The sequence below is a fragment of the Cydia amplana genome, chromosome 14 (genome assembly GCF_948474715.1).
Source record: "Cydia amplana chromosome 14, ilCydAmpl1.1, whole genome shotgun sequence".
Classification (NCBI taxonomy): Eukaryota; Metazoa; Arthropoda; class Insecta; order Lepidoptera; family Tortricidae; genus Cydia; species Cydia amplana.
Window position 1 is genome coordinate 14,271,409 of NC_086082.1, and position 12,022 is coordinate 14,283,430.

Sequence of the window (12,022 nt, forward strand, 5' to 3'; positions counted from 1 at the left end):
AATGGCACAAAATTCAAAAAGATCATAAAAACAATTCAGTTCCAAACATTGGCCCCAAACTAAGTAAGGTAGGGTAACTGCTACTGTTATTGGGCAGTATATAGTAATTGGCCACTCTTAACAATAAGGCCAATTACTATGTAGCAGTGTTGGCCGATAAAACGTTAATGCAATTGAAAATGTTGGCCAATAACCATTATAAATTGAACCGTAAACTGTAATCGTCCGTTATGGTTTAAGGTTCAATTTATAATGGTTAATAGCCAACATTTTCAATTGCATTAACGTTGCGGCCAACACTGCTATGTAGTGGCCAAAATCTATAGCAAACCATATATAGTGAAGTATGAGTCAGTTTTATGTTTTACTGAGTAAAAGGCACTGCAGGCAGCAGTTTTCCCTCGCAGCTGCCGAAGCCGATGCGTAGCTGTCCGTTGTCACAGTACCCGCGAAGCACGACCGTGTCGCCGTCTTGAAGGAATTTGCGCTCTTGTCCGTTCAGCAAGCGGAGCGGTTTGGTGCCTTTCCAGGACAGCTCTAACATGCTCCCGTAAGAGTCCGGAGTCTGGAAAATTATTATAATTAATAATTAATAATATAATATATGTTATTATAATTAATAATTTTTCACAGTCATACACTAGGTACATTAATTTACAAGGCATATATGATAGAGGAACATATCAAACATTCATTGATTGTATAAGATGGTAAAGTATATGACAAATTCGTGCTTCGAAATTTAACAGCTGACGTAGATGGCGCTGTACGGCTATCATTATGTGTACATCAAAGATTAAAGTAAGTATAATAGGTAGTGTACATTATGCGGTAACTCTGATTGTCAAAACATTGATGTTAGACACTCCAGCAACCACAAAACACATAAAGCAGTACAGCGCTATCTATTTTAGCTTTCAATTCTTACAATAATATGTTTGATACATAGTATTAAATATACAAGCCTAAGTAGAAGGCTTAGCTTTATATCTCATTATTTTAAATTATACAATACACTTACCTCGCCACTGATGGTTCCAGAGCCGAGCAAGTCTCCAGGCTTCAAGTTGCAGCCGGTGATGGTCTGCTGCGCTAACTGCTGCTTCACGGTCCAGTACATGTACTTGAAGTTGGATCGGCAAATCGTTGTGTAAGCCGAGGAGTCCTCAGCTGAAAAAATAAATGAAATAGGTAATTAAGTCGTAATAGTTTTTATATTATACTTTCACTGTACTTTCTGCTTCTTGCTGCTAAGCGGGACAGCCTATGCTTTTCCCTGTCCTCAGCAGATTGAAAGTATCATGAAGAAGGATTTTTGAAATAACCCCTTATGGTAAGAAAATATTTCAAACGTGTGAATCTCGTTCACACCAATAGCCTGATGGGGACCCTAGGGAACTGAATTCCAAGATATGACACAGGCACTAGTTTTTACGTACGCAACTGCCATCTATTTAGAAATAGTGATGCAAGACATGTTTCTATAGATATCTTAATTCACTGGTCTATAAGATGTGTGTAATTTTTAAAGACTCACGCTTTAAATCCACTTCAAGCTTGATATCAAAGTTGAAGTTATCATTATGCTTCAGATACGGGAAGGGTTCAGGGTCCTGCGGGAAGTTATCGCAGATGAAAGGTCTGAGCGCCTCCAAAGTGACTATCCACGGTGAAATGGAGGTGCCGAGGTTCTTCGACGTGAAAGGCCCCAGAGGCACGTACTCCCATTTTTGGATGTCACGCGCTGGAAAAAAAGGGTTTTGGTTGATTTAGCAGAAAGAAACGGCAGTCAACCTAAAAAATGTTGAGATTTACTGTTGTCAAATTATACGCGTCTAGTGAAGATTCAAGTCAGACAGGGTCTCCATACATGAAATGGCAAGCTCTAACTGTACTGTCATGGGACTCATGGGCTTTAATTATTAAGCCATGAAGTGTTCAATTTGGTTGTTAAATTTCAGCATTACGAAAATTTCCAAATATAAAATCACTATTAATGGAATAGGCACTATGGAGCACGTGACTAGAGTAAGCTACAAATCTACAATGTTAGTAACTCCTCGAATTTTCGTAATAAAAAAACTAAATCGTTACCACTCCAGTCATTCATCAGCACGAATCCGAAGATCCTGTCCTCAGCTTCCTGGGCAGTTACACGCTGACCCAAGGCGGTGGGCGGGCCTCCGACGAAGCAGCCCATCTCCAGCTCGAAGTCCATGAGGCGGCACGGCCCGAAGTGCGGAGCGGCTCCTGTTAAATATACAAAAACCGGTCATTTGTATTGTAGTTAGATACTTATTTTTCATCGAATCGAGTCTCTTACGTCAGTAACTCAGTAGATGGATGAGGAGACTTAAAAAATATTTCACAATACTGTGTGATACTTTTCACAGTATTGTGCAATATTTTTGCGTACCTTCAACCGGCAATGTTTGTCCATAAGGCCTAGTTATAGGTGTTCCTGACACAACGATGGAGCTTGCCCGTCCGTGGTAACCCACCGGAAGGTATTTCCTTAAAATACAAAACAAAAGCAGTTAAGTAGTGGTTGTAAATCAAAATAATTATCTACTATCATCTCCCGTGGAACCAGGAATTTAGTACCTATGTTGAAGTATTTTTGGAGTCAGTTTTCAAATAAAGTTCAGCACGAGCTTCAACCAGCCGTATACATTCGTCTCATTCTGTCACATTATTGCGTCCTCCAAGTAGTGCAAGTTTTTCAGCATTACCATCATTGACCTAGCGAACGCGAAGCATCGCCGTTTCAACTTGGGCAAAAATTTCTTTGTATGTCAGCTGTCCGGCCACTTTCTCTACCTACAGGTCGCATTGATCAAACGGTTCTCGTGAAATTTTGTGAGCAGGTTCGATAATATACATCAACATTTTTTGGTCTATCTTTTGTTTTTTAAGCTACGTAACGTAAGGCTTTGCGAGATCTACAGCTCACAGAGCATACCTAATTGTAATAGTATATAACATACCAGTTGGGCATGAGCGCGTTCTCCTTGCTGCGGAACATAATGCCCACGTTGGTCGCGTGGTGGATGGACGAATAGAAGTCGGTGTAGTCCCCGATTTCCACGGGAACGTGCATCTCCACGAACCTCATCTGAACGGTGGGCCTGTGAAAAACAAGCAAAATGGAATTTATTGATAGATTTTTGTGTAATTCGTGTTCCGTACAAAACTTTGTTCACGGAATACTTATGGGGTTACTTTCGTCTTGCAAATCGGTTAAACGTGTTTTTCTCAGAGACCGTTTCACGTAGAATTTTTTTTGTTGCTGATTATAATGATCATATTTGCTAAGAAGATTATTAAAGTTATTATTGACCGGTATCTTTACTATTTGGCTTGGCACCGACTTCAAACATATCAGTTGGTAACGCTTTTCAATAGAATAATACCCGCAATGTATCGAAAATCGCATGCGACACAATATACCTACATATAACAGGGTGACTGCTACAGTTATTGGCCACTGGTCACATTATATAGTAATTGGCCACTCTTAGATAAAAGATAAGATAAGGATAAAAGAAAGTTTATTCAAGTAGGCATAATTATTAATTACAATGCGCTTAATATGAACGTCAAATAAAGCTACACCGGCTCCAACCCTACGTACACCTCTCTGCCCCGAGAAGATTTAAATCCCCCCTCAATTGGAGGAGGGTATCCCAATTGTTATCCCATAAGGTTTCAATTGGCTTGTTTTTTTATAATTTGTTAGGAATGGCGAATTACTACCTATGCAGTGGCCAACCACCCAGTCACCCTACGTGCACCCTACATACCGTTTGCTATGAGAAGCTGTAAATAAATCATTAGTCCTGATGAGTCTCTGGATAGTTTCCCTCGCTTCCACCCAGTGGGCTCTGGTAAGGCCCATGAAAGCGTTGAGGCTCTCTTGCTGAAATTAGTAAGTAATCATTTTCATTAAAAAAGAATTATGTAAAACAATTTCGGAATAATTAATGTTAAGAGGAAAAATATAAATATATTACACCCACAAGGATTGTGAATCGCATACATCACACGTTCCAATATTCCGGCTAAGAATCGGCAATGCGCACGTGACACCCCTAGTGCCTATAACGGCAAGAGACAAGGGTTTTATTACATTGTATATCCTTTCGCCGGCCACTTTAGGAGGGCGGTGAAACAACATATACCTTTCTCTGTCCCTCTTACCAGAAAGTGTCCTGTTCAGACAGACAATGGCATTTGCCATCAAGTAGGGGACCTCCATTCTTTACGCGAGGAGTTTTTGAGGAACTTTTGAAAACACCCCGGGATCCGCCCACGTGAGATTTAGTGAAATTCGGCTCAATTGACGTAAAGTACCTATTCTATTTGGGATTAAAATGAAAGATTAACGTTTAGCAATGTCATTAACATACCTACCGATATCATTTCAATTCATTACGCAATTTGCTAAAGCCGGTAAACAACTTATTAACATACATTGAGTTACTTTACCATAAAAACATGTTGTTGATCCTTAAGGAGGGGCCCGTCAAAGCTATTAGCGATGTGATTTAAATCTATAACAAGGTCTCTATATGCAACTCCAATATGTTTCACAGTTTTCTGCAACACACAATAATTCAAAAAACTACCAAATGAAAAAGTTAATGACAAACGTTCAATTTCACCAGCATCTAAGGACTTTCGAATTTAGTCGTGCTATAGAAAGTCAAAATAAAACAATACGAAAGATCACATTCTTTATAAATACGAAATAAACTTACATTGAGAGGGCCGGTAAAGACTCCGTATGGTAGATTTTCTACGGGAAAATCATTAGGTTTGTCGGTGTTACCTTCCATTTTAGATTTAAAATATTTTAACTTGACTGTCTGCTGCTATATGGATGTAATTGTTTACACGTACTGATAGCAGTGGTGTAGGTTATAAAATGGCTTTATAGTGGGTTTGTCGGTATGGAAATAAGGTAAATGAGCCGGTTTATAGCGACCGGGGCTTGACTAGGTAACATAGATACTTATAAACATTTTTATACGAGAAGAGTCTTGTCAAGGTCAACGTTGAACTTGAGTGATCTTATAAAAATTTACCTAAACACTACTAATATTTTGTTTTTTGTGTATTTTGTTGCTAGGCTGAGTTAAAGTGTAGCAAAATACTTACTGAAAAGAAATATTTTACTTTACATTATTAGGAACTTTAATGTGAAAATAAATATGTACTTATAGGTATATGTTATTTCCAAATTATAATTTGGTACCATCAGTATCATCAGCCATGTACCATATGTTCTTGTGAATAAATGATAATTCAATTCATCTTTTTGTCTCTGCTAGATTAGGTTCTTATAAGTAATAGGTAAATGGATGCATTAATATTTAGTTCCTCCAGGTAAACTTAATTAATTGCCCAATTAAACGGTTTTTTAGATAAGTATCTAATTAATGCCTGATTTCGTCTATAATTTATTTTATTCCTTTGTGTTATGTAACACGGATATCACTAGGTATAATACATAAGTATAAAACAAAGTAGCTTCCCGCTGTCTGTCTCTCTGTCTGTATGTATGCTTAGGCTTAGATCTTTAAAACTACGCAACGGATTTAAATGCAGTTTTTTTTTAAATAAGTAGATAGAGTGATTCAAGAGGAAGGTTTATATGATGATAATTAATAAGGTCAAAGGGGCTCACGATAAGAAAGATACGAAATGATTACGAACCATACGACCTGGATTGGGCATGAGTGGTGGGGATAACTGACAGAACGGGATAGTCTTATGTATCTTTCAGTAGGAGTAGCAGCGAAAGCGCTATTATTGTTTGTCCTTGTCACAGTCTCACTGTTTTTTATTCCCCACCATAAATTAGTATGGATTATGGTGGGCAACAAATTCGACCAATCATAGCGTCGCATTGCGTATGTTTTGTCCCTCACGGAGGCACGCGTAGACCACTTCTATAGGATGCTACCTTCTATGCATACGACCCAATACGATTAGTACGAACCAAGTACGAACTTTCATTCATTGTTCTGGCAAGGCAAAAACCAAAACGTCAAACGTCAAAAAAAGTTAGGTTGTTTATTTACAAAGTCAAATAGAAATTCGTATAAGTGAAAATGTTATAAAACTATTTGGTATTAATTTATTACAATTAATTCATAGGCTTCCTCAAGCCAAGTTAAATCGAGAAGATTTTTATTTTCTAAATCTCTTTGCGTTGCTTTTAGAAAGTAGAAGGATTTCGAGTTCGACACATTCTAAAATACGTGAATTTTTACTGAAAATTTAGTAACTATTTTCTGCTTAAAAATGAGTAACAAATTAAGAATGTTTTCAAGGATGATGTCCACGGGTACGAGAGTGCCTCAAGTTTGCATTGTTGGTGCGGGTCCTGCCGGTTTCTACGCAGCGATGCGTCTGACCAAGAAGCTCGCAAACGTCCACGTAGATATTATCGAGAAACTACCTGTGCCCTTCGGACTGATCAGGTACGGGGTCGCGCCAGACCATCCAGAGGTCAAAAACGTCATTAACCAGTTCACAAAAGTCGCCCAACAGGACAACGTGAGTTTTTATGGAAACATTACATTAGGTAAAGATGTGTCATTGCCTCAATTAAGGCAAAATTATGACGCTGTGCTATTAACTTATGGTGCTGAGGAAGATAAGGTGCTGGGTATTCAAAATGAGGATGCTAATAATGTAATTGCAGCCAGGAATTTTGTTGGATGGTACAATGGTCTTCCCAGCGATAAGGATCTTCAAGTAGACTTATCAAATGACACTGCTGCTATCCTTGGACAAGGAAATGTTGCATTAGATGTTGCTAGAATACTGCTGTCACCAATAGACGAGATAAAAAAAACTGATATAACACAACACGCACTTGATGCTTTAGCAGAATCTAAGGTTAGAAATTTGTACTTGATTGGACGTAGGGGTCCTTTGCAAGTAGCTTTTACGATTAAAGAATTACGAGAGCAGCTGAAAATGAAGGATTGTAGCACAATTTGGAGAGAGAGTGACTTTATCGGAGTTGCAGATGTAGTAGCCAGTCTTCCTCGTCCGCGTAAACGGCTGACGGAGCTCATGTTAAAATCTTTAGAGGAAAATAAATTAAAGAAAGAAGACACAAATAGTAAGAGACTATATCCAATATTTTTACGAAGCCCTAATAAATTTATAAGTGATAAAGATAATGTATTAAAAGGGATTGAATTGTTTGAAAATAGATTGTATGTAAAAGGTCCAAATGTTGAAGAGCAAGGGTGTGTTTCTACTAATGAGAAGGAGTTACTAGACTGTGGCTTAGCTTTAAGAAGTATTGGGTATAAGAGTGTGAGTGTAGATGAGGGTTTAGAGTTGCTTCCTCAAGGAATGGTGAATAATGACAAAGGGAGGATTTTGGATGCCCATCCTCGGCTGGCAAAGATGTATGTTGCTGGTTGGCTTGGAACCGGGCCTGTTGGCGTAATACTTCACACCATGGGCAACGCATTTCAAGTTGCTAACACAATGTGTGAAGATATTAGCAAATTAGAGAATAGCAGAGCGAGGGGCGGATTTGTCGAACTTAAAAGAATCTTACGGAATGAAATAGTTGACTGGGAAGGCTGGAAGAAAATTGATCAATATGAGTTAGAGCAGGGCAAGAAAGTGGGAAAACCAAGGGAGAAAATTTGTGATGTGGCGAAGATGGTGGAAATTGCTTATTCCTGAAAACCGTATGGATTGTATTTTATTAAGAAAGAATTTTATAAATGCAATAAAAATGGTAACTGTTATATACTTGGTCAATCAGATCTTGACAGTAGAAAAAGGCGGCAAATTTGAAAAATGTAGGCGCGAAGGGATATCGTCCCATAGAAAATTTGAATTTCGCGCCTTTTTTTACTGACAAGATTTGGTTGACCAGCTATAGTTGGTAATTAAATGAATTTTAGTCCAATTATGTATATTATCAAGTGTTATTGTATATATCTAATACCTTTAAACGAGCAATTCTTGCATATTTATTTATTTATATATATATATATTTCGGGGATCTCGGAAACGGCTCTAACGATTTCGATGAAATTTGGTATATGGGGGTTTTCGGGGGCGAAAAATCGATCCAGATAGGTCTTATCTCTGGGAAAACGCTATTTCTTGAGATGTTATATGTTTACCGAGCAAAGCTCGGTCTCCCAGATATTTTTTGTTAATAATAGCTTATTATTACTACCACTATTGCTGTACCTGTGCTCCTATCACCTTATAGTTTACATGATATTAATGAACACATTTAGCTACATACTTTTTGGACCAAAATCAATAGTACACACTTTTGCCACGTCATGCGTTGTCATCACCTTTATTATCCTATCACGCAGTTTGCACCAACTCATGACAGTAGAAAAAGTAGTAGACATGTTATGGGACTCTTAAAAACCCATTAAAAAATCCTACTTGCTAAAGGCTGCTAAAATAGTTTAACTTGAGGGTTCTTAAAAGTAAGCAATCAAACTAAATATTATTTGCAAACATTTATTGCGAAATCCAGTTTTAAAGTGGAAAACGCGACTACGCTTACACTTAATGTACATATTTATCCTCAACAATACCTACAGTTCTCTTGTAAAAACTGTTTTAAATTGCTAAAATACATTCAGCTACAATTATTAATAATAAATTCCATGTCGAACATTCGTTTATTGTTAATAAATTTATAGTATAGAACAAAAATCGTGTAAGTATTAATTTTCGTGATCAGGTCGTTAAAGTCTATTTTTTTATTCAGTAGACATAATGACATTTCATAGTATGAAATGACATTTTATGTTCATACTATGAACTGTCATTTCAGTCTACCGAATAAAAAAAATAGATTTTAGACACTATCAGTTACTGATGAGGGAGAAGGTACTAAGGTACCGCGAAAATTGAAATTTCGTTATCTATGACTCTTGCACATTAAAGCGATAGAGAGCCAGGTAACGAAATTTTGATTTTATACCCGAGGGCCTACTATCATCAGTGCATGATTATACAAGTACTTAACTATATAACACGCCAACTCTTCATAATATCAATTCCCAAAGAAACCTTATAAGTACCTAAGTCCGAAGGTGGATTTCGGTTTGCCAGGTACTAAGCTGCATACTAACGTTTTCAATTTACTGATAGTGTCTTGCCTGACTTCGTAAATGAATGCTGACTTGCAAGCAAATGTATGTTTGTGTTGTGTTTACATTGAACTAGAGCAACATATACTTAATTTAATATATAACAATGATAATTCATAATTAATACGCGTCGTAATAGATATAATGGAATCAATAAATACTGCACTGAAACAAGCATTAATTACATGTAAAATAAATTGCTAACAAAGCACAACTTGCAACCTTGTGGTACAAACGCCTCAGTATATAATGAATTTAATCAGTGCACTACAACTAGGAGTTAAAAAAAAAATCCAAAAATATGTTGGTTCTATAATATTAATTAATAATAAAATTACAACATCTTAATAATATGACGTAGTTATTTTTCTATGGTTTTAAAATGAAATGGACGTTTAATTAATAATCCTTCACTCACGTTAATATTCATTGAACATTACAGTTAAAATTATTCCTAGGTATAGCAGGGACACAGACAAGACATCCTCTAGACTGAGCATAGTAACGCTACCCCCTCTGCCACTCATACGGTAGTTTTACTCCATCTTCGAGTCAATCCCGTGCCGTGATTGGTCCGTGTCTTTGAACGGACCAATCACGGCACGGGATTCGCTCACCTCGTCCCCCCGTACCCCCGTATTTTTGGCAGCATCGGTTTCATGAAATAATTGCTCTAAACTCAGTCTAGAGGATTCCTAGTCTATGAGCAGGGACTGTCTAATTTATCTAATGATCCAAATATGGATCAGTGATCCATGGCTCTGGAGCGCCATTCGTGGATCGGAGTCTCCACCGAACAGTCCAGGTTGCTCCGCTAGGTGGCAGCACTTAAAAATCGACCGCAAGAGGTGATACGCCGCCTACGCCGGGGTCTTTTCTCTTTTATAGTTACTTTGACTCCTAAGCTTGACTGTTCAGTGAAAATCGGAACGTATCTACCTATAATTGCTAATACTTTACCACACACTTCTTCGTTAATCATTAGGATGGTATTTTGGCTTATTTTAGGCACTTTATAATAAGTGATGAGAAATGTACCACGAATTGAAGACATATGAGTTAGTTTCCAACTAGATGGCATAAGATTAAAGGCAGTTGTTAAATAGTAGGAATTAAAGTAAATATTTTACTTTAGACGTGCTTTAGACATAGCTTAGAAGGTAAATGAAATGAGAACTTCACAATACAAATTACTACAGCTATGAATGATTTCAGTTTAACTGATATGTGACAATGATTTACATCTATTAAACAAATAACATATACACTGAATTTTAATATTAGCACAGGAACAAGCGGATACTTATTAAAGTTATTAGGTAATGAAAACATGCATTAGCGTTATGAAAATACAAAGCGTTATTTAATTGAATTACCTATTGACTAAATTAATAAATGCAAAATGATATACAGATAAAACAGAAAGCTGCACTTATTATAAACATACTTATTGTATTTAGATGTACATATATTTATATATTACTATAGTTTTTTTATGTTTTCTTTTCATATACAAATTTAAACTAAACTCACGATTAGAATTTTTTTGACATATATTTGTTTCCTCAAATCATTTCTATGTTAGTACTTTCATTATTGTTATTTAAGTGTTGGCCTAATATGAAATGTGTTCTTTTTTTTTAATTATTAAGTTGGGTACCGTAAATACAGGTTACTTTACCTCTAAGGGGTAAAGCTTCTCAGCTATAAGAATCTATTGTAAGTTGCGTCCAGATTTAGCGAATGCGCTCGAACAGTTGCTGTACAGTGTAGATTTTGCCCTTTCTGAGTGGTTGCGCCCAAAGTATATAGTGATTTTATTTATTTAATCTTTATTGCACATAAGAAAACCACACTGTACAAAAGGCGAACTTAATGCCATAAGGCATTCTCTACCAGTCAACCTTTAGGCAAAGCAGATAAGTTAAGTTGCTGATTGAGGTTGCTGGGCCAGTACATGCTTATCTACACAGGTTGACGTCGATTCAGCTTGCGACTGTAGGGTTAGCGGCCATGGGGACAGGGTTCGAAATTATCCAGATAATTATAGTCTTTGATAATTATCCCAAGTATGGATGGTGCTATATTTATTTTCTGAGAATTCTTAAATTTATAGTAAAAAATAATGATTGGGTTGAATTAAAAATAATGTTTGGAGCTTCTTTGCTATTTTTTTAGGTCATAACTTTTAGGTTATTTATTAAATTGATAATTATTATCAGGCATAAAAATCACGATAATTATCAAGATAATAATTGATAATTACCCTTTTGAACCCTGCATGGGGTTACGCTCCAAGTATGTCAGGGTTACATGGCTAGTACGCTTATCTACACAGGATGGCGTCGATCTGGTGCAGGCTGGGTATGATGAGCTTCAGCTTGCGTCGGTAGGCAGGGTCCGAGGCCACGGGGTTGCGCTCCGAGTATATCGTGATTGGGGTTACATGGCTACGCTTATCTACACAGGGTGGCGTCGATCTGGTGCAGGCTGGGTATGATGAGCTTCAGCTTGCGTCGGTAGGCAGGGTCCGAGGCCACGGGGTTGCGCTCCGAGTATATCGTGATTGGGGTTACATGGCTACGCTTATCTACACAGGGTGGCGTCGATCTGGTGCAGGCTGGGTATGATGAGCTTCAGCTTGCGTCGGTAGGCAGGGTCCGAGGCCACGGGGTTGCGCTCCAAGTATATCGCGATTAGGGTTACATGGCTAGTACGCTTATCTACACAGGGTGGCGTCGATTTGGTGCAGGCTGGGGATGATGAGCTTCAGCTTGCGTCGGTAGGCAGGGTCCGAGGCCACGGGGTTGCGCTCCAAGTATATCGCGATTGGGGTTACATGGCTAGTACGCTTATCT

At 37.7% G+C, this 12,022-nt stretch overlaps 2 protein-coding genes across 2 annotated transcripts; one reads left to right on the forward strand and one right to left on the reverse strand.

The window, feature by feature from the left end:
* Positions 1-354: 354 nt before the first annotated feature.
* Positions 355-4,994, reverse strand: LOC134654164 (fumarylacetoacetase). The gene is made up of 9 exons (XM_063509610.1): positions 4,761-4,994; positions 4,489-4,599; positions 3,804-3,919; positions 2,988-3,128; positions 2,417-2,514; positions 2,095-2,250; positions 1,538-1,744; positions 1,022-1,170; positions 355-565 (listed from the first exon to the last, which is right to left on the reverse strand). The coding sequence occupies exons 1-9, from the start codon at positions 4,836-4,838 to the stop codon at positions 365-367; spliced, it is 1,257 nt and encodes a 418-aa protein (XP_063365680.1). The 5' UTR covers positions 4,839-4,994; the 3' UTR covers positions 355-364.
* Positions 4,995-6,246: 1,252 nt separating this feature from the next.
* LOC134654163 (NADPH:adrenodoxin oxidoreductase, mitochondrial) lies at positions 6,247-7,778 on the forward strand. The gene has a single exon (XM_063509609.1). The coding sequence runs from the start codon at positions 6,310-6,312 to the stop codon at positions 7,717-7,719; it is 1,410 nt and encodes a 469-aa protein (XP_063365679.1). The 5' UTR covers positions 6,247-6,309; the 3' UTR covers positions 7,720-7,778.
* The last annotated feature ends 4,244 nt before the right edge of the window (positions 7,779-12,022 follow it).

What these genes read in the sequence shown, in the direction of transcription:
- LOC134654163 (XM_063509609.1), top strand. Translation starts at nt 6,310, where the DNA reads ATGAGTAACAAATTAAGAATGTTTTCAAGGATGATGTCCACGGGTACG.
- LOC134654164 (XM_063509610.1), bottom strand. Translation starts at nt 4,838, where the DNA reads ATGGAAGGTAACACCGACAAACCTAATGATTTTCCCGTAGAAAATCTA. An exon ending in TCTTTACCGGCCCTCTCAAT is followed by an intron (nt 4,600 to 4,760) that starts GTAAGTTTATTT and finishes TGTGTGTTGCAG; the next exon opens with AAAACTGTGAAACATATTGG. An exon ending in ACAAACATTGCCGGTTGAAG is followed by an intron (nt 2,251 to 2,416) that starts GTACGCAAAAAT and finishes TATATTTAACAG; the next exon opens with GAGCCGCTCCGCACTTCGGG.